Source organism: Arvicanthis niloticus, chromosome 11 (assembly GCF_011762505.2).
Source record: "Arvicanthis niloticus isolate mArvNil1 chromosome 11, mArvNil1.pat.X, whole genome shotgun sequence".
Classification (NCBI taxonomy): Eukaryota; Metazoa; Chordata; class Mammalia; order Rodentia; family Muridae; genus Arvicanthis; species Arvicanthis niloticus.
The window spans coordinates 28,671,346-28,698,610 of NC_047668.1; the positions used below are offsets into that span (position 1 = coordinate 28,671,346).

The 27,265-nt window shown below is 34.6% G+C and overlaps 1 protein-coding gene across 5 annotated transcripts in view; it reads right to left on the reverse strand.

Moving 5' to 3' along the window:
- The window catches only part of Dgkb (diacylglycerol kinase beta), a 625,059-nt gene that overhangs the window by 326,541 nt on the left and 271,253 nt on the right, over positions 1 to 27,265 (reverse strand). For all 5 annotated transcript variants that reach the window (XM_076941963.1, XM_076941961.1, XM_034514239.2 and 2 more), the window contains 2 exons: positions 25,981 to 26,070; positions 20,430 to 20,590 (listed from right to left, as the gene is read on the reverse strand). In XM_076941963.1, the coding sequence (XP_076798078.1) occupies positions 20,430 to 20,590; positions 25,981 to 26,070 (251 nt within the window). The remainder of the gene's footprint in view (positions 1 to 20,429; positions 20,591 to 25,980; positions 26,071 to 27,265) is intronic.

A 27,265-nucleotide genomic window follows, 5' to 3' on the forward strand; every position in this document is an offset into this window, starting at 1 on the left:
TGGTGATGTAAACGGAGATTTTACTATTTTACATGCATGCAGAAATTAGCTATAAATAAAGCACTCTTTCTTAGAAATGGTGCTCATTTCTTCTTTTTCAGTCCATTTATATTGAAACTTGCATTTGATATATTATACCTTGCACAAATATTTTTAATTTAATCAGCTGGGCATTTTATGTACTCAGATGTCAGCAGTTCTTTTCAATAATAAAAATTAGTGACAAACTTTGAGTGGCAAAAAATGCAGGTAAAGATAACTCTTAAAATATATTTAATCTAAACCAAGTAGATAGTGCACATGCCTTTAATCCTAACAATCTCAAGGCAAAGTAAGACAGATCTGTGAGTTCAAGCCCAACTTGATCTATATAGTGAGTTTCAGAACAGCCAGAGCTACAGAGTGAGATCCTGTCTTGAAAAAACAAAACAACAACAAAAACCAAAGCAAAGTTCACAAACATATATGTACATGTACATATATATGAATGTATGTTATACATTTAATATAGTGGAAAGAACTTACTAGTGTTGATGCTGCCAATTTTTTTCCATGATAAAAGTTAATTTGGTAAAGACTGGTTTTGAGGGTTTTATTTGATTTTTTAGAAAAACGTACTCAGAGAACCTCAATTTGAGATATGAGATGTTTATGTTTTGTCCTCTGTGTCGCCTTGTGTCTCAGTGTGCTTCTCTGTTGCTGTGATAAACACCATGGCCAAAAGCAAACTGAGCAAGCCAGCAAGCAGCACTCCTCCATTGTTGAGCTTCGGTTCCCACTGCTGCCAGGTTTCTGCTTTGATGTCCAGCCCTGACTCCCCTTCATGAAACTGTAACCTGTTAGATAAAATAAGCACTTTCTTCCATTCATTTGCTTTTGGCCATGGTGTTCTCAGAAAAAATGCAGAATGTACTGATAGTCACCTGACCCTCTGGAAAGTCCCAGGCAGAGTGCAAATGTGTGTCATGATCCAGCCATGCTTGCTAGCCAATAGATTTAAAGGTCAATATGCCTAGCTAATAAGTTTGAACTGTAACCTTGCTGATGTAACCTGTGTCCTGAAAAATATAAAAACTGCTTGTAATAGCCATTTGGGGTTGTCTTCTAGTCATTCGCCTTGAGGGATCCCAATACACCAGAAAATAAACCTTGTTTTGCTTTTGCATCAAAAAAAAATTCTAATACATTGGTTAATGAAACAACATTTCCTTTTTGTTTTTTTTACATTTAATTTAATTTTTTGACAGGGTTTCTCTGTGTAGCCCTGGCTGTCCTGGAATTCACTCTGTAGACCAGGCTGGCCTTGAACTTAGAAATCTGCCTGCCTCTGCCTCCCAAGTGCTGGGATTAAAGGCATGCACCAACACTGCCTGGCAAAACAACATTTCTTTTATCAATTTGCTAATGAAGACTTTATTTTAACTTTGGAGTCCAAGTCGAATTATAATATCTATTATTGCTTACCTTCTTCTCAAAAGAATACTAGTTTATTCTTTCGTGCATAAGTTATCTGCAAGTTAGTAGAAAATGACATATATATATAAATTTTTCTTAATATACTAAATTACTGAAATAGTATGAAATGTTTGAAAATAGTTCAAATTAAAATTGCAAAAAGTTATAAGTAAAATAAACCAATTGATATATAATCGCCAAGTACTTGATATTTGGTGGATTTTTGTAGTTGACAATTTCTTAAGCTAAATAAATTTTTTATAAGATAAAGACTCTGTTTCCTAAGACAAACTCCTACTAACATCTCTCAATACAAATTAGGAGTTTATTTTCCTGGGACAGTGAAATTATTTCATAGCCCTTCAAAGATTTTTTTCACCCTAAAATGGGATTTAGAATATTATAACAAATATTATAGATAGACATGATTTTACCAGTTTTTTCATTAGTATTATGAATCATAGTGTTTCAGTTTCTCAGAAGCAAAGTCTAAATTTATTTATGTTCTACATAAAATTGCCATTTGAGGCTAGCAAGACGGTTCATCAGGTAAAGAAGACACGTGGTATGAAATCTTGTGACTTAATTTACATCCTTGGACCTACATGGTAGGAGGATTGAAATGACAACTTTAAGTTGTCATCTGACCTCTTCACCTGTTTTAATGGCACACGTGCAAACATAAACACAGAATAAAATAATGTATTAATTTTAAATTATTGGTAGTACAAAATGATTTTTAAAATACCACCAGATGATTAAAATTATCTTTATATGCATAGAATTTAACCGAAAATAATTTAAGTGATACAAGATAGGGACAACTTAATAATTATTTGTGTTTATCTGTTCTTCAGTGCTGGTGATCTTGTACAGTTTCAACAACTGCTTTCCCATGGAGCTATTATGTATTCACAATAATAGCATAGAGGAGATGAGCAGGCAAAACAATTAGATTAAAAAGTGACCATGCTCAGAGTACAGTTTTATTGACCTCCAGACTAAACCAAGTGTTTTTTTCTTTCTAAATGAGTCAGTGACCACTACTAAATTTCTACAGCAAGATATTTCCATTCCACTGTTAGAAATACTCTGTACTATAAGAAGTAGGTGAAAACAGAAAATATTCAGATCATCAAGGGCTCCACTAAGTTGGAATTTATGTTTGTGAAAATTAGATAGTCATATTTTCTCTTATACTGGCAGAATAAGAGGCTCTTAGTGACCGACTAAGGCAGAAGGACATTATATCATAGCCATGAAAATATCTATTTGATAGGACATTCAGGTGATAATATACATGGTGCTGTAAAAATTCACTTGTCTTTGTCAGATTTCTCCTAGTCGTGGAGAATACTACCACAGTGACCTCAGGAGGACTAATGTAGGTAAAAGTTTCCTTTTCATGTTTGGTTTCTACACCCATTCACTGTTTTACTAAGTATGATACAAATGCATTCTAAAAATGTTCTATAAAACAATAGGGCCACTACAGAAATCCTGATACTTGCTCCCTTGCTGTCTCTGCCCACTGTGCTGACTTTTATTTTATAGAAGGTCCAAGTTGAAATGTTCTAATGTTATTAACAGATGCTAAAAAAATTAATAATCAGTGCAGATAAAACAGAATTGTTCTAGCATAGTCTTCATGAACACTGTTTTGTAACTGAGTATCTATTTATGTCAGCAAACCAAGATAATTTATATTTATCTTAGTCAAAAATTTTTATAGATATGATCCATGGACTCACTTTTACTTAGCTTCAGAGATATTAGAGATATGAGATAATTTACAGTTTTGAATTAAACTATCCAAGACTCATCTTTGAATCCACTATGGTAGTAGCTGAATATTTAGAGTAAACACTTTAGCTGAAAAAATTAATAAATGATGTCAATAATTAAATACTAATAAGAACTAAAATGTTAGAATTTTATAAAGTCACATAATTTATTTTTTTACAATAGTATGTTGAGTATACAGTCAGAAGCTAAGTGCTTATCAAATAGTTCCATTTACAGATTCATAGGAAAGATCCAGGGACAGTCAGTCAATCTGGTTAATGGTGCCTAATGCTGAAAATCATTTTAAACACTAACCTCTCCCTCCCTAATATGTACAAAAAACTATTATACTGTTATATGTATGGCTTGGCTAAAAATGTGCTATAGAACATAATAAAGATAATACTTGAAGTTACTTAAATTTTTTGATGAAGTATCTCCCATCTATTTGGTTTCAGTTTTTTATGTATATGAGTACATTGTTACGTCTTCAGACACACCAGAAGAGGGCATCAGATCCCATTACAGATGGTTGTGAGCCACTGTGTGATTGCTAAGGATTGAACTCAGGACCTCTGGAAGAGCAGACAGTGCTATTAACCACTGAGCTGTCTTTCCAGCCCCTGTTTTCCACTTCTATATGGTGCAAAAAGTATGGAAACTTTTTTCTTGAAGGAGCTGAAAGGGTTTGCAGCCCCATAGGAAGAACAACAATATCAACCATCCAGACCCCTCCTTCCCAGAGCTCCCAATAACTTAACCACCAACCAAAGAGTACACATGGAGGGACCCATGGCTCCAGCTGCATATGTAGCAGAGGATGGCTTTGTTGGGCAGCAATGGGAGGAGAAGCCCTTGGTCCTGTGAAGGCTCCATACCACCAGTGTAAGGGAAAGTCAGGACGAGGAGGCAGGAGTGAGTGGCTGGATGAGGGAATACCCTAATAGAAGCAGGGGGAAAGGAAATGGGATAGGGGTTTTTCAGGGCTTGGGGAAATGGTTAAGAGGATAACACTTGAAATGTAAATAAAGAAAATATTCAAAAAATTCTAAAAAAAAAAATGAATGCATCTGCACATGCAACAGCTATGGAATCTGGATTTTAAAGTTCCTATGTCCATATGGTTACTTGGTTACTTTTCTTTCTTTCTCTTTCCTTTCTTTCTTTCTTTCTTTCTTTCTTTCTTTCTTTCTTTCTTTCTTTCTTTCTTCCTTTCTTCCTTCCTTCCTTCCTTCCTTCCTTCATTTCTTTTTTTTTTTTGAGTTTTTTTAAAACCAATTCATTCAAAGCCACAAGGGTACAAAATGACATGACAAAGCAGATTCCGTTTTGTCATGGGCTGGAGATCCAAAGCTGTCTACAGAACTGGAGTCTAGGAAACTAAAAGTAATGAGTCAGTGGACTTGACACCTTTGGGGCAACTAATGTCTAATCCTGGATGGAAAATAAGTTAGGACAAATGACTCTTAAGACACAAATTAAAAGAAGAAACAATTGAAATAGAAGGATTAGCTATTATGGACTCAAGACACATATGATTTGTAAAATCACTGTGGAAAATGCATCAATAATACAAAACAAGATACCATGGAGCAGCAGAATAAGAGCCAGATGAAACATGCACCTGTCTTGATTATTTTCTATCACAGTAACTTGCATCTTTGTATTGAGAACTCTGCTCAATTGAAACATGCTTGCTTACTGTTTGCCAACCGGAAGGTCTACAATGGAGGGAACTGGGTTGCTCATGCATCCTGGATACCTCTTTCTTCTTTTCTTTCCAGTGTTTAAAGTAACTGCTGCACAGAACCACTCATATCCATCAACAAATAAAACAGACATATTGTGTGTGTGTGAATGAGTCAATCCAGCAGTGACTATAAACTCTAGGCAACTAAAAGAGCATCAGATCTCAAATACAGAAGTATGTTAGAAGCAGGCAGGGATGAAGATGGCATTAAAGGTTAGTATCTTGTTGAGAATCTAAGTATTGTCAGGTGGTCATAGGAGCATTTAGGATATTTGAATCATACTGTGAAAATGTGGTCTCACCATAGTTTTAAATCACACTAACTGTCAGAAACAAACATTCACTTATCTCTGTATTTCCATGTTGTGAATGAAACCCTTCTTAGAACTTACTACATTTTCGGGCTTTAAAGCATGATATTAGAGACAAACCTATATAAAATTATGAAAATTGATTGCCAAGACCCTCTTTCTCTCTGTTACCATTTTTATTAATGAATGAGCTTGAAGCAGTTTTATTATTTAATCCAGATTGTGTTCATCAAGTAGTTTCTGCAATGCCCTCATTCTCAAAATAAGAGGTGTGTTTACTCATGAACAACTTGATTTTCTCATTTAAATTTGTTTCTGTAACTTCTTTAAGTGATATAATTTTTATATTCAGAAGCATTTAACTTATTCCCAATGATATGTCAATAAATAAAACTGGAACCCTCAGTTTGTGGTCTTTTTTTCCTGCAATTCAAACTTTGAGATATAAGAATATATAAAATAATCAAATTTTATAAAATAAACAAATTATAAAATAATGATTAAAATTATAAAATAATAATAAAAATTATAAAATAATCAAAATTTTAAACTCTAAAAGATATTGCCAAATAATTTTCCAGAAAGTTATTTTAATTTATAGGCTTATCATACAACATAAGGTTGCCACTTTTAATCATAGAAATGATATATAATTAAACTTTGTAACTTTTAAAATTTAGAAGGAAGAATGTAATGGCATTGCCTGTCATTGTTCTCATCTGTTCATGATGACACTTCCCATTGTCTCAGTTATGGCTTATATTTCCATTAGCTCAGTGGTTTTCAAACTTTTTGATGCTGTGACCCTTTATTAAAGTTCTTAACTTTGTGGTGAGCTCCAAATATAAAATTATTTTTGTTCTTTCTTCATAGGTCTTAATTTTGTTACTCTTATGAATATAATGTAAATATCTCATGTTCAGGATATCTGATAGGCGACTCCAATGAAAGGGTTGTTTTATCCCCAAAGGAGTCATGAGCCACAGATTGAAAACTGCTGCCTCCTATCCCATATCTAGTTATCACTTTGTTTTAATGTTTTCACTCAGTACATGAAACTGTTGTGCAGTTTGTCCAGGATCTTTCCCTCATTTCAGATCATGACCCTGAGTACTGGGATGACAGGTACATGTCAAAACATCTGCTTTTTTGATTCTCATCTGGATGGTTACTTTTAAAAGATTATTTATTACAGTTTGCAGTATGTGTATGAATGTTCTGACTGCATGTATGTATGTGCATCATGAACATGCAAAGAGATTAGAAGAGTTGCCGTGACCATTCATCATCTGCAAGGAACAATGTATGAATGCTTCACTGCTGGGAATCTATAGGGGTAAGGGCTATGGGATTCTACTGTGGCAAGACTCATGGAATCCTATTCCCACTTGTCGAGGACTTGTAGTGAATTTTGTGACCTCTATGCTTATTACCTAGACACTATGTGCTACAAGTTCTTTTTGCTTTTGCTATGCTCTTTTTACTCAATAGCAATATTTTGTTACACTTTGTGGGTCATGAGCAAGGCTGGAATCATTCAAGCTGAAAGCCTATGTTTCTCTTAATACTTTTTTCAGGGGCAAAACCCTCCTCTGTTCTCTCTGCCTCTATCTATCTGCCATATGTGACCACTAATCCTTGGTATTTTGGTACATATAATCATGCCCCTAGAGAAGCAACTGCAGTCACACTGAGTAAGCCTGTGGCAGTGTAGAGAACAGTAGGTCCTGCTTACATGACTGTTCTGAAGAAGATATGTCTGATCAACAAAGACTTAAAATGTAGAAGATATATCTGATCAAAAGGGATTTAAAATGAGGAAGCTATTTCTGATCAACAGAGACTTAGGAAATAGCGAAGCTATGCCTGATCACTATAGACTTAAAAATGGTTCATGTAAAGATGGTTTCAGGAATTGATAGGTGCATATCAGAAAAAGCTGCTTGGTACAATGAGCATATCTCTGCACACAATTTAAAAAGTGCTCTTTGATGAATGGGCTTAAAGCTACAAATGTTTAATCTGTGCCTCACCTTACACAACTGTATAAGCACATTTTTACCAGTAAGGTATATGTTCAAGTTATCAGAATGTGCCTGGCTAGACCTTTATATTTAGCTTATTGAAACTGCTTTGTAGTGGAAAATCGGGTTAGGGGGTGATTGACTCAATTGAAGCAGGAGAAGAAAGAAGGAAAACTTTTGGAGACCTTTTGAAATGATAGGACTTTTTTTTAATGCTGATGGTATGACTTCTTTTAATAAAATAACCAAATGATATCACTGCTCAGATAAACAGGATTGTGTATAAATAAAGACAGCTGGGGATATTCCGGGCTACTCGCTTGAACATCAACAGGAGGTCAGTATCTCCACTTTTGATGATGACACTACACATCTGTCTTCAGGTTCGAGAACCCTGCTTGAGCAGGACTCTGACAGAGGAGGATGATAAATACCTTGGAACTGGAGTTAGAGATGGTTATGAGCTACCATATAGGTTCTCAGAACTGAACCTGAGTCTCCTTCAACCAAAGAGCCTCTCCAGAAACTCTCATTTTCTGCTAATATAAAACTTTGTGTTCTAGTTTATTAATGTCATGTTTACTAATGATTGAAAATATTTTTGAGGCATTTGCTTATTAGTTATTAAATACTTTTTAAATGAGAAAAATTATGGAAAACATCATTTATGTCACCATTAAACATGTGAGAATTTCTCCTTGCCTCAGACAAATTTCTCCTACATAAATGACAGTTACATACACGATGTAAATCACACATGAACAGGAAGATGAAATATACATTTATTTCGATTCAAATGAATAAGTAGTTCTGTCACATCAGTTATTGTTTCTTTCGATCTTATCTAGCGGTCTGGAATTTTAGCATATGCTAAATATCATATTCTATCTGCATTTGGTAGCTTCCTCATTTACTTTCACTTTTTACTCAGTCCTATTATCTATTTCTACCACAGTGTAAGAGCTAGAAAGTTACTTAGCAGTATTTAGCATTTGAGAACAACATTCACCATTGTAGGTGCATGATTACAGAAAATTATTATGGCATTCATCCAATTACAAACTACAGTTAATTAAAAGGACCACTAATCCCATTATAATTCTCAGTAGCAGTAATCCAAATGTGGAAATTAATTTTGCTGGAACACTGATTCTTGTGATAACATCAGATCTTTTCATAAAATAAGATGTTATTATTATTGTCTTCTTTTATAAATTTACACTCTTTTCTCTCATTCATTTCCAGGATAACATACTTATTAAAACTAAAATATGGTATTTTTATAGTTTAGCTTTTATTGATATAACACATAAAATAAATATTAATATAAAAGTTATCATTTCTAAATTAAAGTACCTATCCAATAGTCATTAACATATCTTGCTTTATGGATTCATTTTTAATCAGTATACATTATAGCTGCATATTACCTTAAAATAACAACAAACATGTTTTTTCTTTTCAATATGTGTGTGTAGGTATGTGTGTATGTGTGTGTACAGTATTTACATTGCTCATCACTTAATTCAGTTTCTAACCGTGTTGACTAAAATAATGTTGAAGAACAATTTCACCCTTTTGAAATTATATTTGAAATGCTTCTATAATCCCCAAACAAAGACTGTGCTAACAATGGATTTGTATATAATGTAATATGTGTCCCATGCATTTATGCCAATAATTGTTTTTAAATATTAATTCATTTATTTTATTTATATGAGTACACTATCCCTATCTTCAAACACACCAGAAAAGGGTATTGGATCTCATTACAGATGGCTGTGAGCAACCATGTGGTTGCTAAGAATTGAACTCAGGACCTCTGGAAGAGCAGTCAGTGCACTAAACTACTGAGACATCTCTCCAGCACCACCAATAGTTTTAAATAATAAAAGTTAACAACCCTCACTTCTCTTTAAATTAAATAACGATGAAGTTTCTGGTTCCTTTTCCTGATAATAAAAGAAATCATCAATAGACATACTGTGGCTTCATTGCTTTCCCCTGGGTTGCTGGATAATTGATCCTAGGGCACTGGATTACCAGCTTTGCTGATTTATTTATGTGCAGCTTTGGCATTTACATCCATAGGTAAGTTTCCTTTGGATGCAATTTTATTTCAGATGGTGAAGTTTTGTTATCTATCAAAAATAAACCTTGGAACTCCCCATATTAACTCTCTATCTTAAATATCTTAAAATTTTGAGAATTTATCCTCAAAGTATGAATAAGATAATTATTTCCCATTCTAGTAACTACACACACACACACACACACACACACTTCCGCTATATTCTAAGATCAGTGGTTCATTGGTTTCATTGGTGTTGGGATGTTTTGTTTTATTTTAATTTTGTGGGGTGTGTGTGTGTGTGTGTGTATGTGTGTGCATATGTGTCTAACTTAATGAGAAGTTGCTACTTTGAATGCTGAGTAGCTACTGGGTAATCTTGGTTCTTTGATCTTTTTCAGCTTGAGAACAGAGAAAATAGGAGGCTGTGGTTGGGACAAATGGTTGTTAAAAACATGATAGCAGATAAGAAGATACTGGGATCAACCAGGAACATATTAGACCTGAGAAATATTGGAGTCACCTAGTACCCACCGAGAGATCTGCGAGTGCTGAAAACAGTAACTCAGAATTTGAACAAATCTCAGTTTTCTGCCTCCTCCCTGAAGGTAGGCACAGAAAGAATTCCCTTCCTCCACATGAAGTTTCAGATTTTTAAGATCCCTTTCCATTTTTCAGAGTGACTGCTAAAATGCAAGTACCACATTTCAAATTCATTAAATATTTTCTATAGGGTTTTCCTATTCATTAAAATGAATATGAATGAATGAATTTTAATTAAAATTAAAATTTTCCCTTCCTCCCTCTCTACTAAGGAATATCTGTGCCAGTTGTTTGTATACTGCTTTTATTAGGGGGAGAATAAACCTGGGCTTGTATGTAATTAGAATTTGTCTTTTAAAGTTCTTTCACTATTGAATATACCTTAACTTTCTTGTACAGTTTTTGACTCTTTATAATTAAACCAGTGTTTGTACATTTTTACTTACTTGCACACATGCACTTACACACAACTACACAATACTTAAGTCTCAAAGAATATCTAAAAAAAGAAGTTTTAGAGATGGTAAGAGTCAAGTGATCAGGAAGTTGGATGTGAGACTGTGTCGTCTAGAAATGACATCTATGGGGTCTCAACAGTATGGTTGCCTAATATAAACCTAAAAATGACACTATCAGTTGAGATATTAATGTAGATGGGTAAACTCTTGCAAGACCCACTCATAGATGAAGAGCTACAGGCTTCTGAGAGAACCAGAATTTCCCATAGAAGGGCCCTATAAATTCTATATATTTATGTACACAAACATGTATGTGTATGTATACATATAAGTATACATATGATATATATTATGTATGATATATATATATCAATCATATGTATGATATATTATCCTACATGCTATTTTTAGCTCTAAAAGCGTATACATATAAACAACAGTAAATGGACTCAGCAGGGTATGTGTTTTTTGTGTATGAATATATATAATTATATATATATATATATATATATATATATATATATATATATGAAACGCTGCTGCTAAGTTCATTTACTGTTGCTTGTAAGTATATATCACATATATATGTATATGTGTATATTTGTACACACACATATGTGTGTGTGTGTGTGTGTGTATGTGTGTGTGTGTTTATGTCATGGATTTTAATAGGCCATGAAATGAACTGGAGGTAGTAAGGAAGGACCGGGGTGGGGAAAAGGAGGAGAAAATGAAGTGGATATTATACTCATGCATAAAGTTCTCACAACTTAAACAAACTAACAAAATACCCATTGAATCTATAATTATTTCTATTGTATAGTCTGCCCACACCATACTCGTTTAATTTCCATTTTATCTGACTAATTTTTTAGAAAAGGGTTTATAATCATGGAGCCTTCATGGGTTTTTGCTAGCTCCTCTGCATGATTGTTTAGCTTGAGATTTCTGTGAGACTATTAGCAATGGGAGTGGGGGTATCTCTGACTCTTTTGCCTGCTTTTAGGACCCTTTTCCTCCTACTAGGTAGCATTGTCCAGCTTTAGTATGAAGATTTGTCCCTATTCACATTGTATCTTGACATGTTTGACTAATATCCCAGGGAAGCCTGTTCTTTTCTGAAGGAAAACAAAGAAGCAGTTGATCTGAGGGAGGGCAAAGATGGGGAGGTAGTGGGAGTGGTGGAAGAAGTTCAGGATGTATTTTATTAGAAAAGAATGAAACAAAAGAAAAAAAATGGAAAACTACTGACTTAAAATATTTATATTTGTCAACAGTTTGACATATTATATATATGTGTGTGTTTGTGTGTGTGTGTAGTGACCTATAATTATCTATATTCTTGACTGTCAAATATGTAATATATGTATGTAATATCTATGGATAACTTGTATATCTATACATTTTTGTGTACATTTTAGCTTTAGTTCATAAGTAATTACTATATTACAATTATAATATCAGTGATATTTCTCTCAATTCATAATATCTTTTTATCTAAGATGTTTTGTGTTTTGTAATTTCTATAAAGTAAAGATTGGTAAGAATAATATCTAGCTTTCCTATGTTGGTTGCAAGTTGCCTGTTAAGGTAATTTCTTACCACAATAAGCCTATACAGAAACAGTTATTATATTTATAAGCTATATGCTTATTATATACAACAAGTTATTATATTTACAAGCTATATGCCTAGATTGGGCAGGAATTATCACTATATAAATTTATTCCTCATCTATGAGACCCCTTGCTACTTGCCGCTTTTCCACGCCATCTCTTTCTGCTCCATCTTTCTTTTACCTCCTCTTCCTGTTTCTCTCTTTCCTACAGTCCCACCTACCCTTTCCACTGCTCAATCATAAGCTCTGGCCTTTATTTGACCATTCAGAATGAAGAGAAGGTTCTCTGAGATCACCTAAGTATGTGATCTACTTCTCCTTGGGGGCAGCCTCTCTTGAAGAAGCAGAATTAACATCAAAATACAAACAGCACCAGGGCAATCCATAATATTTCCCCCTTTTTGTCCAGTTAAAGGGTTCTTTTTTCTCAGATATAAATTGAACACAATACTCACAATTATATAAATGGTAAAATATAATATACAATTAACACCTAGTCTATCATATTTGTCAATTTAGATAAAGTGCTCTACCATCTATCCTAACTTAAAGAGTTTACTATTCTATGTCTGAATTATGTTCTGATTTTAGTTTATATTACCATCTGAAAATCATACTGTCAAGTGTATATCAAATCTCTCAATATCAAACAACTTAAGTTTGCTTATGAGACTATAACTAGTCTTTAACCCTGTCAAAAATCCAAGAACAAATTAAATATTACCTGAGTATATAAGAAGCACAAAACATAGCTTCTAAAACTTAAACAATGTCTAGAGACAGCTGACTGCCTGGACAGCTCTTATTTTTTTTTTTTTTTATAACATTGGAGCATCTGTCTTTAGGCTTCTGACCCAGAATCATCTGACAGATCTTGAGATGAAGCAGGAACTATGAAGGACTAGTTTACCCTCTCTTGGGAGAGCTTAGCATTTGATTATCTCACATTTGTTTGTCCTTTTTGAACAGTATTTTGTCATTAGATGATATAGGCAATTTATGTCCAGTGGCTATCTTGAGGTAAAGATGCCTGATATCTTCTTTGAACCACGTAGGGGAAGCTGTCAGGAACAGTCATGTCTCATGGTCAAATGACCCTTAATAATGAAATAACTCTAGAAATTTTTTTCTGGAAAACTTAACATTATGTATTGTTGGACAAGTGAAAAATCAGAATAACAACTGGTAGATAACAGTTTAGTTTCTTACTTTTCTAATCCCAGGCCTTTAATGTCTAACTGTTCTTCATCTTCTAGCAATGCTTTCTTAGGCTACCATCTTGCAAGCCTAGACATTAGAGATGTGGTACTCATTTTTTTTTTTTTACCAAAATGTCTAGTACATTGTAAATATTACACAAACATATTTTCATTGTTGGACCATTGTGGTAGAAAATTTTAAAGCAGTATCTTTTAGGTCATCTTCTATGGATTTGGCTAAATTGGAAAAATATTATAAAAAGTGAAATTCACATTATCTAAGCTGACTGTTTCTCTTGATTTCCAGGAAGGCATTGCGAGAAGATGATGAACAATTACATTACACACACACACACACACACACACACACACACACACACACACACATATACATATATATTATCATGATCATAATGAACGTGATGATTATTGTGTACCTCTAACTCAGATTTTCTTTAAAACTGAGAAAACATTCTTTAGAGATAGTAGAGTACTTGATGTTGGTATTGGTATGGCAGGGTAATAGTTGGAATACCAAAAGTGATAGTGTTAGTCCAATCAAGCTGTAAGTTCACACCATATATATGTGGCAGTGCATCCTGCAGAGATACTTACTCACATGCCAACCTTCTGCATACTAGAATCTGTGGTAACAATTCAAGACATTCTTCTCATGCCATAACTTTACCACATTCTCTTTCTTTTTTTAAATTTTCCTTGCTAAGAACATCCCATGTGCAAACAAACTTACTTAGCAAGCTCTGTTCAACTGATCAAATACCCAAGTCCAACTTGATGACTAGTACATTCAAGAATACCTTGAGATAGTTTTGTTTTGTTTTCTTTTGTTTTGTAATTACATAGATATACTGACAGAAAAGGAAAATCTAAGCTGCTTACTGCCTGTGAGGTACTTTGTGAAGAAAACTTGAAGCACAAATTGTCCATCAAGTTTGTTACTCTGACTATGCACCAGTACTGTGTAACTGGTACAGTACAACTGCAGATATGTAAATTTTTCATGAACAAAGCCTTATTACCACACAATGCATCCCATGTGATGCTGTATCAAAGGACTTCAAATCAAAAGAACTAGGACATGTCTTAAATATTTTTTTATCAATTTTTAGTTTATTTTTTAATCTAAATTGTTCATTTGTAAATCTCTTATAATATTTGAGGAAATTGTTTTCATAATGTATCTAAATAAATGTTTCAATGACTCATATTTTGATTTAGACAATATTATTTTTTATCACTGTTATTCTCTGCCTTATGTTAGATCTTACTTGATTTCAGTTGTTCATTAAGTCAGGTTTTGGCAATTTTCCTTTTGCAAGTAAATTTTTGTACTTAAATATTAAAATATTTTTCTTTACTTAAAATTTTCTTGCTCAAACTTACATTAAAGTTTTTGTTAAAATTTTCAGTTTGCTGATGTCAGAATTTTTCAATCTCAATAGTGTAAATATTTTTACCCTTAAACTCTTAGTTATGACTATAGGTAGAGTTGAGAGACTCCCTGACTTGCACAGTGGCCCCTCATTACTTCTCTCACCCATGACAGTCTTTCACGTTTCCAGAAGCAGAAGAAATTTTACTGCATTGAAAGGGATTGGAAATTCTTGGGAAGCCAGGTAACAGTTAGTGACATGTTTATTCAGGAAAAACTGCATGACAATTAAGAACACTAGTACTGAATCTGCTTCCATACACTCAGTTTCATGACTGCTGTATGATCATCAAGGCATGGCAAGCTACAGAATGATCTGTCCATGCTAAGGGAAATTTTTTCATGTGAAATAAATGGAAGGCACAAAGTATCTGTGGCCTAAGATTTATGTGAAGTGGCAAGTAACCGTAAGGCAAAGGGATAGGGAATGTGAATATCACAGCTAGCATGATTTTATGAAGCTGATGAAAGGCAAACAACCAAACAGCAATCTAGCTACAAATTCAACAGGTAACCTCAGGAATGGGACACATACTTTGGAATATTACAAACTATTACACATCCCTCGCTGTCTGATGGATCTACCTGACCTTTGGGTCACTTACATATTTTATGATCTCTAGTTATTTTTATATCACTATTTAAATATGAATTTGTACATGAACAGGGGACACAAAGGAAATCATAACATAAATCAAAAGCTGACATAATTGTCTAGCTTTTAATTTCACAGAGAGACACAGAGACAGAGACAGAGACAGAGACAGACACAGACACAGAGACAGAGAAGCGAGAGACAGACAGACAAAGACATATCATCTCATCTAATAACAAAGAAAGAAAATAAAGCTCTAAGTATATACCTTCTGTTCAACAATGTTGGCATTGACTCTCTATGAAAACAATCTAAAACAAACTTCCATAGTACAAGGGAAGAAATGTTCACAAGCGAGCCACTAAACAAACCAGCAAAAAAGACATAACAATTTTGATCATGTGAAAGAAAGACAATACAGAGTTATCAAAATAAGGTATAAACAATTTTTAAACTGTGAGAAAAATATAGAGAGAATAAGAAAGCGAGTGATACATTTATGGAAAAAATAGACACAGAAGTAAATACTCAAGTCATCTATACAATGCATAGTTGGGACTGTCTGACCCCTGGTGTGGTGCCTTGTCATGTTGCTGGGAATCATACTAAATAAAATGCAGAATGTGAGCTTAGACAAGTGTTTGTATGTCTTGTGTTTTCTACCTACGCATGCAATCTCAGCAGTGTGTGCTAAACTCACATTCAACTTATTCAGAGTTACTCTTTTCTCCAGGAATTTTCTGCCATGGGAGCCTATGCCTCCAAACTGTGAGCCAAGATAAACCTTTGCTAAAGTTGGGCTTCTTGCCACACATTGTCACACACACACACACACATACACACACACACACACACACACACACACACACACATGTAACTATACAGAGAACTGGTTTCAAGGTTATTGTTCTGCTAAATGTAACTGTTGAGTTCTTTGGCCTGTGGAACTGGTTTATGGGAGGAAAGTGAGACATTTCAGCTGCTTGCTACAAAAGCCCTAAATTGCTGCAACCAGAAATCAATGGGCCATATGGCCAGAAACTTGAAAGATGAAAATGCTGGCAACAACACACAGTGAAAGATTTGCCTGAGTGGTTTAAGAGTAGGGTAAATCTGAAATATAAATATAATATCCAATAAAAATTAAAAAAAATAAAAATAAATTTTAAGAAAAGGAAAAAAAATAAGAGTAGAGTAAATACTCTATAGAGACCTGACCTTGGGCCATACATATTTTATCCTTGTCAAAAATCTGGCTTCACTTGACCAATGTCCTGAGAAATGGAGCAAAAATGAATGCAGAATTAACAGGTCTGCTTCTTTAGTGTCTGGCTTACAGTTTTAGAGGTTCAGTCCTCTACCATCATGGCTGGAAGCACAACAATGTAAAGGCAGACACGGTGCTCTACATCTTCATCTGAAGGAAGCTTGGAGCAGACCATGGCCCAGGCAGCTAGGAAGAGGGTCTGAAAACCTCCCCAGTAGTGATATACTTCCTCTATCACCGACTGGAACAAGGCCACACCTCCTAATAATGTCACTCTCTGAGCCAAGGATGTTCAAACGACCATATTCCACTCGCTGGCCTTTATAGGCTTGTTGAAGCTTATGATTCTAGTGAGCCAAGCCTAGCCATAGCATAACGCAAAATACATTTAGTACAACTTCAAAAGCCCTATAGTCTATAGCAGTCTTTACAATGTTCAAAGTCCAAAGTTTCTTCTCAGATTCATCCAGTCACTTAGCTTATAAAATCAAAGCCCATGTGGGAGAGTGAGGTGGGGGTGGGGTGGGGGGTGGGGAGAAGGGTCAGGGGTGCACTTCTCAGAGGCAAAGCAGATGTAGGATGGGGTGGAGAACTCTTGGAGGAGGAACAGGGAAGCTGGAAAACATTTGGAATATAAATAAATAAAACTAATTAGAAAGAGAAAGAGAGAGAAAGAGAGAAAGAGAGAGAGAGAGAAAGAGAGAGAGAGAGAGAGAGAGATCTTAGAAAAGCCCAGTACAGACTTCATCCTTTGGATTACTCTCAGAAAGAGCATTTTGATCAAGTGTAGCAAGCCTTGAGAGGAAAATTATTAAATGTATAGTTCAAGTAATAAAGTGTCACCTAGAAGTGAAATGGAATTGAATCCAGTGTTCAAGAAAAACAAAATAAAACATAGAAACAAACAAACAAAACAGCCAGGTAGTGGTGGCACATGCCTTTAATCCCAGCATTTGGGAGGCAGAGGCTGGTGGATTTCTGAGTTCGAGGCCAGCCTGGTCTACAGAGTGAATTCCAGGACAGCCAGGACTATACAGAGAAACCCTGTCTCAAAAAAAAAAAAAAAAAAAAAAACTAACAAAAACAAACAAACAAACAAACAAAAATACAGGTTAAGGGAGTTGAGATCTCTGGGTAAGATTCCACCCAAATAACCTTAGTGTTGTGTATGCAGTTACACAAGGAATAGTTATGTCATGCTAGCTGTTATATTACCTGGTTATTATTTTCATTTGGACTTTTAATCTGGAATGAACTGCAATCCAGAAATGAAGGACACAATCGTAATCCATATCTTGAGGCTAGAAGATCTTGTCTCAGATCTTGAGGAATAGTGGCCATGAAAAGCTCAGACCCAGAGCAAGTTCTAGATAATGAAAATCATGGCTCCAGAGATAGTTGTACATGCCTTTAATCCCCTCATTCAGGATACACAACCATGCAGAATTTGAGTTCAAGATCAATCTACAGAGCAAGATCCAGTGTAGCCAAGCCTTGGCAATGAAGGTTATAAGAGAAGAAAGATGTAATAGAACCATGTTCCAGAACCAGTAAAATGCAGAACTCTGCAGTTTTGGCTATATAGCTCTGGCTTAAGAGTCAAAAATAGAAGGGACTATTTTATAATAGAATTTTATAATAGAATTGGGTCAATTCATGCTGGTTTGTTAGAGCTAAGAAATTAGCAGTGATTAAGAAGAGACCAGCATCACTGAAGTAAAATCTTCTGGGAAGGGGTTTCTAAGAGTACAAGGAAGCTGTGTTCCAGAAATAGCCAAGGTTGTACCTCATGTTGCAGCTAGACTTGTGTAAAAATCATCCAGGTGGTACTGGTTTTAAAGGCATAAAAGGATCATGGAGAGCAGCCGAGCCTTGGCACTGTGAGAGACCATGGAAGGTTACTGGTGAAAGTGCAGCATCATTTGCAGTTGACAACCCAGGACTGAAAGGGTCATAAATGAGTTGAGTCTTGGCACCATCAAGGTATCCTATGAGAGTCTATTTTCAGTGGTATACTCCAGTGAATTGGAGATGCCAGTGCTGTGGGATGATCACCAATAATGGCGGCAGCACTGGATAAGAGTCAATCAGAGCTTAGAGTGCTACAGAGGGCAGAGCTGGAGAAATGACCCAAGCCTTTTGGAGGAGCCCCAACAGCCATAATTATTGTCCCATGAAAGTGTAAAGCTGTCCTTTGTCAAAGATTATACATGGCTGGGTGGCAGGTATAGGTTACTTTAGATAGATTGGACAGTAATACTTTTATAACTACATGGACTTTATGATTCTTTTTCTAGGATGAAACCAGTACTTTGTTTTTATCCTGATGTTGTTCTTTGGAGTCAGTTTATATATAATCATTTCTAAAGGATTCTGAGCAACCACGATCTAATTAAACAAAACCTAGGCACACCATGGATTCAGATCTGACTTTCTGTTTCTGACCGTTAGGTCTACTACACTGGACATAGCAAATGTTAAGTAAAATACTGGCTTGTAGATGGTTGGGGCCTCTTTTTCAGTCACTGACAAGATCTGTGAGTTCATTTTATAGGGCAGTGAAGGTGGAGCACCCTCCTAAAAAGGTGGCAGCCAGGCAGGCTTACACTGTAAGACACTTCATTTTCTCTTGAACCTTGGAATTGTGAGTTTTAAAAGCATTGAATGCTACTTTAGAAGGTAAGTACAAGTGGAAGTCTTCAGTCTGTGTCGCTTTGTAAGTATTAGCTTAGGTTATTTCCCCTTCCCCTCGTCCCTCAAACAAAAAGAGTTGACATCTGGTTTTAGCATGCAGCATAAATGAATGACCTTTCATCCTGGGAACACCTTTTTACCAAGTGTTCACAAGAGAGAGAGAGAGAACTAAAAACATAACAGCTCATAGGTATTTTTTTTTTTTTTAGTATTCCAGCAAACTTAAAAGTTGCATACACTTCAATACCATCTCATTAGAAAAACAAGATTTAAAGGTTTCACAGCCTTTTCATTAAAGGGGAGAAAAAAGGAAATGTGTGTATATGCTACTTTCCAACTGCTTGCCACGTCAAAGTGCTTATCAAGATACGACATATTGTGTGTCTGAGGAGGTCTAAAATGTTCACCCAATACTAACATGTGCCTGAAGTGGTCAATTAATACACTCCATATTTTTTTTCTAAAAGTATGCTTTTAACTTTAAATAATGACTACAACTAACCAACATGCAAAAACTCTCAGACTATACAGAAACTGAACATACAATGCATTGACTACCTTACTGCATTTTAAAAATCTTTACTCTGTACCGAACTGTTTTCCCAATCAGCCTAAGCAAAGGCATGCCCTTAATTCAGGATCTGCTTAGAGCACAGGTGACAGAGACAGGAAGAATCTAGACTATCTGCCTGGCCGCCTGGGAACAGAACAGGTTGAGTCCAAGTGACTGTCACATAACCCACCCAATGATGAGTGAGCCTGCTCCCTTTCCATCGATCCATTCAGGGTATAAGTGCACAAGTACACCTACCCAGAGTCAAGTAAGAACCCCCTTTACAGGGCACTCTTCCAAACAAATAAATATCTAAATAATGAAAAGGGCAAAATAGAAAACTTGAAAACAACAGAAACTAAACCCCCCTTCAAAAACAAGAGACAATGCTTATGTTAAGTCCACTCCAAAAACTTGCTAGTTTTTCTTGCAGTTTGTTCCTAAGGGTTTGATTTTTTATTTTATTGGGCACAACAGGAACTAAATTATTAATAAAATAAAGGCTTGTTTATTTTAAAAAAGAAAGAACAAAAAAGTATTTCCTAACAAAATGTTAACACAAATTGTTTATTATCAGAAAAATTTCATAGATTAAGACATTTCAATGACTATTTAAGACAATCAAAAGAACAAAATTTAGTGGCAAATCTTACCACGCCAATGGAAAAGTAGTTATTGATGATGCTGTAAGGCACGGGGTCTCCTTTCTCATCTTTGTCATTGGGTGTGACTTCAAACTTCCACCTGTCCAGCATGATTTCTGTGCTGCTTTCAATGTCTTTTAGGATCTTCATAAGATTTTCACCTTCATAACCTAATGAAAAAATGTTATAGGAAGACAGCATATAAACCGATTAAAGAGATTTAAACTTATACGCATTTGCTTTTTAATATGAATTATTCTCAAGCCAATGAGTACATTTTAATGCTAAGTTTAATGTAAATTGAGAATCAACCACTTGTGCCAAGATTTGCTTAGTTTTCATTTGCAACAAATATTTCTTTTTTTGTGGTATAAATCCTCAGCTTACCCAACAGTCAAAAACATTTCTACCACATATCTTTCTACATTTTTGTATAGATACATTAACATGTGATTAATTTTAATTTGCAATTTTTTACTTTCGAAGCACCCATTAAAAACAGAATGCCACATTTCACCTTATTGCTGAAATCACAAACTCTGTTGTCATGTTACACCTTCTGTGATTTTTCTTCATGTTTTCTTCTAGTAACAAAGAGAAACATTAAGAAAATAAACTGTTCATTTTTGGCAGATTTTATTCTATTTCATAATTTATTTACTCTTAGTGCACCAACACTTTCTGGATGGTTCTTAAGGCTTCAGCATGGTTACAACTCAGAGAATACTTCTTTTGGAAGCCACCTATCACTAAAAAGCATCAGATGCCTGACTTTTGTAGTTTTCACCTCCGTTGCTCAGAGCTACTCTTTCGTAGACTAAGTACAAGTGCATTCATACAAGTTTGTTTGTTCATTTGTTTATGTCTTTGTTCTTATCACTAAGGCTTCCCTTGCTAAGATGCTAAATCCATGCTTTAATGAATTAGCTATGGGTGGTCCATGTGCATTCCCCCAAGTTGATTTGATATTATATTCTCTTACATTTATCCATGAATGTTTGCCATCCATCCAGTTAAGACTGTAAACTAACCCTGGAGATGTTGTGCTTGTTTCTTAACTTCCCTCCACATTACCTACTCACCACCCCAGTACCAGATTTGCTCTGAGGAGTAAGTAAGATAATGAATAAGGAGTTCTTAGTATATGAATCTTAAACATATGGGATAGAATATTCTTAACAACATAATACTAGTGATCATGTCAAAAGTTACATTTTTTGAGCAGACAAAATCTATCCATACATATGTAGGCAGTGCTACAACATAGGGGAGAAGCTGAGGTAAACCAATCTAAGGTCTCCAGGCTATGGGGTTCCACATTCAGAAGCTGGTGATCAGGGAATTGGCACAAACACACATTAGGATAAACAAGAAAACAGGTCATAAAATACGTAACAGTATCTATAAAAGCAGAGAAGCTTAGGTCTCCAGGGTACAAGGAGTCCAACAACATGCAGTGGATGCAGCAGATTGACGAAGAATAGCAGACTTGTCCCAAGGTAAATCACTTAGTCTCACACTTTTAACACCAGAGAAGATATGGACCTAAGAAAGAACCTGGAGTTAACACACGGAACGGTACTTGGCACAAAGCTTCCACAACATATTGTGGAAACTGTGTTATGGGGAAGAGTTTGGAGATGATCCTGAGTTATTTGCCCGGGTGCACAGACTTCTAGAATAGTAGTGTCAGGTTCAAATTGTGCCAGATCGTCCCAAGGATAGGTTCTACAAGCACAAAGATTGTGTAGAAAAAAAAAAGTAGTGGAGAATGAAAAAAGAGTATAGGAGTTAGATAATTCAGGGCATGTCATTGATTAATTTGAAAATAAATGAACAGATTACAAAAGAATCTTGGGAAAAGGAAAGTCCAAACTTTGAATTAAATCATAGAATGGCAAAAGGAATACTATATCAAAGACATAGAAAATATTTTAAGTAAAATAATAACATTTTTCAAACATAGAGATATAGATGTCCATAGAGGTTCAAGAGGCAATCTAAGAAAAAAAAGGGGGGGACTAGAAATGAAACTACCCGTAACATTTTATATTAAAATGCTAAAAGCATCAAAGAAAAAGCTATTTTAAAAGGTATTTAAAACTGCAAAATGTAATGGTAAATCACTTTTTAATGTAGTTCCATAGAGTAATATTTAATTAAGCAACAGAATCTTTTAAAGACAGAAGGAATAGAATGATATTTTTCCTTCTGATAAACTAAAACTTCTAAGCTAGAGAATTATACCCAACAAAACTATCTACTAATTTGTGGCTTTACATCTAGTAATAATTCACTGAAAAGATGAAAAGTTGATAAAAATCTTATCCAAATTGATGACAAGAAATGTTACAAATAATGAAATTAGAAGGGAAAATAGATATGATACCAAAGATGCCAGTGAAGATTCTAAAGCCAAGCCTTAAAAATTTTTCATCTGTAAAATGAATAATGTAAAGATATGGGTGAATTCATAGATGCATATGACAAATCAAAATTAAACCATTATAAATAATCTGAAGAGATCTATAAATAATAATAATATTGAAATAGTCCTGAAAATTCTAACACTCACACATACACACATGCACACAAACGAGACACATACACATGTATGTATGTACACATACACATGATGGGGAAGACACAGAGGATAGAGAAACACAGAAAAATAGACAAAGAGTCAGAGAAAAGTCTAATAAAATAAAAATTAATTAAATACCTGAAAATAAAGCTAGTCAACAAAATAAGATAATATAATAAAAGTACAGTAAATTTGAGGATTATTGTATAGGAAGGAATTCATGCTTAATGTAGACACAGGATAAGTCTGTAAGTTTGAAGGTCATGACACAGGAAACTTACTACTCTTGTTTTGCTAACCAGACATGGCAAACTGTCTTCACAGTCTTTACATTTATACTCATTGTTTGGTGCTGTCCTCACCTTGGTCAACAATGCTTTGTTTTGTTCTCAGTGCTTATTCAGAGCACTGAGAACAGGTGCAACAATGAAATATTTATATTTATTTTCTCCTACCTCAGAGTACAGGAAAAATCATGAGAGAACAGTAAAAAGAACTAGAAAGCAAGAGGACAGCATAGTCGTGTGGATCCTAAGGAAGGCTGCAATCCCCTTCATCTCTAACCCTGATATCTGTCACATAAGAACTGAGCGCTTTGAAAATTCCATCAGGCTTTTTGTTTTGTTTTAATATTTAAGAACTACTTTATTTTTTATTGGTTATTTTATTTATTTACATTTCAAATACTGTCCCAATTCCCAGTTTTTCCTCCTCAAATCCCCCATCCCATCCCCCTCAGCTTTGCCTCTTTGAGTGTGTTCCCACAACCCACCTGGCCCCTCCTGTCCCACTGCCCTAGAATTCCCTTATACTGGGACATCAAGCTTCCACAGGACCAAGGGCCTTTCTTCCCATTGATGCCCGACATGGCCATGCTCAGCTACGTATGTAGCTGGAGCCATGGGTCCCTCCATATGTACTCTTTGGTTGGTAGTTTAGTCCCTGGGAGCTCTAAGGTGTCTGGTTGATTGATGTTGTTCTTTCTATCGAGTTGCAAACCCCTACAGCTCCTTCAGTCCTTTCTCTAACTCCTCCGCCCTGCCACGGGTTCCTTCCAATCACATCTCCTCTGTCCTTCCCTTAACTCTTTTAGTCATTTTAACACTAGAAACTGTCTCCTTCCTCATAGCCAAGCACCTGACAAAATGAGAACTCCTTAGGAAGGTTTATTGACCATCTAGCTAGTGGTAGTACTTTTGTATAATTCATTCTTCCACAGCAGCTAGCTTTGTTGATTGTATATGTATATCATTCTCCGCAGATTTACAGCCTACATGATTTAAAGAAGATTTAGTCTCTTAAAAGATAAGAGCCACTAATTTATTTCTTTTTTCTGGGCCAGAATATAGTAAGCACTTTGAGAATTCATCTCTAATCTGATCTTTGACTTATGATGTAACCCCTATTTTATCCATCAATGATAACATGTATGTGGTTTTATATGAATCTAACCTAAATATATACAGAATTTTTTATTCAATTTGAAATGTAATTCACTTGATCATTTAAAAACAAATAATAATAAATTAAAATTTCAAAGATCAAAAGTATTTTTAAATCATTAAGTGCACTATATATGACTATATTCATTGTATGTCACACTGATCAATTTCTTCTTTTTAATCAATACACAGGAACAATAACTGGTGAACAAAAACTTGTAATGGGTATAATTTATCTTTGACAGTCACATGATATTTCACTGATTATTAATAATATCCTTTTACTATAATATACATTTGACAAAGTCAAATAGAATATGTGGTATTTTTAATTTAGCTTTTAATTCTGTTTATATAAAAGTACAACCAAATGGATAAACATATATGCAACAAAAATTCTCAACTTTGTTCTGCATTAGTTACTTGTAAGTTTTAATATTTTTTTTATTTTTTTCCAAATGACTTATAGTCTGCCTGAGTTCCATCCCAAGGGGTTTCCATTCAGCAATTGGAGAGTAGTGTCAACCATTTTATTTTTAACAAGCTCCCTAAGGGCTTCTGATTCATAGTGTCTTTGGAGACTGCTTCAAATATCTCAAAGTATGTTTAGATATGAAAATATTTAGAATTTTATGATTGTTTCTTTAGTACAATCTACAGTTGGCTGGTAATCTGTGGGTAGCTGTCATGACTTAGCAAAGCATTTTTGAGTCTACCCTGAATTATTGTGTCCATGTGCACTCTGCTCCATCCACTATGCCACCGTAAGTTGCATAAGACAAGCTGCTTACCACTTCTGAGTCCTTGGACACTGAACATGATTCCCTCTGCTTGTGAAGTCTACACCAGGATGATGTGACCATTAATGTTCTTCTCCATGTGAGTGAGGTCTTTTCTTTACTGGGATCAATTCACTTGTTATTAGAAAGTCTTAAGTGTTGCACCTGACTTTGTACACAACCAGAATTTCTATTATTTTTCCTTCTTTTTCTCACTCTTATACACAAGTATGGAGCGTTACTTAGTGTATTCATTCTTGGGAAAAAAACTCATCAATGTTTATTTTTTTCAGTTTTAGTTTTTAAAATTTTATTACATTGGTCATAATTTCAGTGTAGGAATTAGTTTTTGTCCAATGTCTATTTATAACCCTTGAACAAGCTCCATTTCAGGCTGTAATAACCACTATCTAATTTACATACTAGAAGATAATAGGAAATTAACAATTTGAATATTGCCTTAAAGTTTTAAATATGTGTCTTATTTTCTAAGCAGGAAAAGACCAAACTGGAGACATTTTGAAAAATCATCGCCCCCCCCAAGATCAAATCATTAATATTTAATTAAAGCCTATCACCCAGTCTAAACTTCTTAACAGATCAATTCCTTCAAATTTTTTATTATTTTTAAGACACTTAGTAAGCATAAAATGCCTCTTACATTACCATAACCATATGATAGCCATTTAGCAGTATTAGAGCCATTCTCCTGCTTTTCAGATGAATTCTATTGCAGTCTATTGCAGGAAGCTTACCTCCACCCCACCTCAGGCATCTTGCTAGGTCATTGCCAGTCCCAAGAGGCAGGATAGCAACTGGAGGGTGCTTGACTACATTGGCCTTTTCTGTGGAATGAGAAAAAGAAAACAATATTTTAAGCCAAACACATCAATATTAGCAAGCAAAAAAACAAATGTGCATTAAATAATTTCACAAAATACATTTAAACATCCACAAGTTGAATTTTATAAATACAGTTACAAATGATAGTGTTTTTATGTTGTGCTAACTGATGTAGTAGATAAATATCATTCTTTAGGCAGTAATAGGGTCTTTATAGTTCATACATCAGGAAAATAATTTAAATATCTTGATTTTACTCTGAATCATGCCTTGTATGTATGTTCATGAATGTCTGTGGTGTGTGTCTTTGCAGTGTGTATGTTTGCCTCTATCTTATCCTTATCAAAATCCTGGTGGAAGAAGGTACATAAATCATAGGAATAAGTAGGTTCCTACGTAAATTTCTTTCGCAACACCAACTCCGTAGACAGTTTAGCATATTTGAGAGCAGTTGAATTCTGAAAGTGAATGAATGTTAGCAACACTGTTTAAGTGCTCTTATCCATAGTATTTCAATATTTCAAAGCAAATGAACAAAGCATTCCAGTTGGATGACCCAAGAAGATCACATTTGTTTGCTTATTATTTACTTAGCTTTACCTTTATATCATAAAGGTTTTTAGGTTCCAAACATTCTAGATCTGCCACCAAAGTTCTGTATGTTTTTATTTGAATCATCACATATTATGAAAGAAAGAATCTCATATATATATATATATATATATATATATATATATAGCTAATAATATCAGTGTGTGAGTATGTGTATGTTTTTTTTGTGTGTGTGTGTGTGTGATTTTGTATGTATATTTGTATGTATAGAAATAGGTTGATGAGATAACTTATGTATACCACTAAATTTTGGACATGCAACAAGACAAAAATTACCTGCCTTCACTTTAACATCCTTATCCATGTTTCATCACTTATATATTTGCTCAGTAATTTCTTGAATTTTAGCTTTTTCATAGGAATCATTTATAAATATTTTATATTCTTTTATTAGGATGACAATAACAGAATTTTCAATGACTATTTTCATAAACTAGTAGTAGACTAACATTATTCGAATAATAAGAAAAGTGTTGATGAGAACATGTACTTTGTTTGACTAATGGCACATAGGCAACTGGGGAGGGGAGCCCAGGCTGGGAATAGTGCCTGCCACTCCCACCATGACATTTTCAATTTGAAATG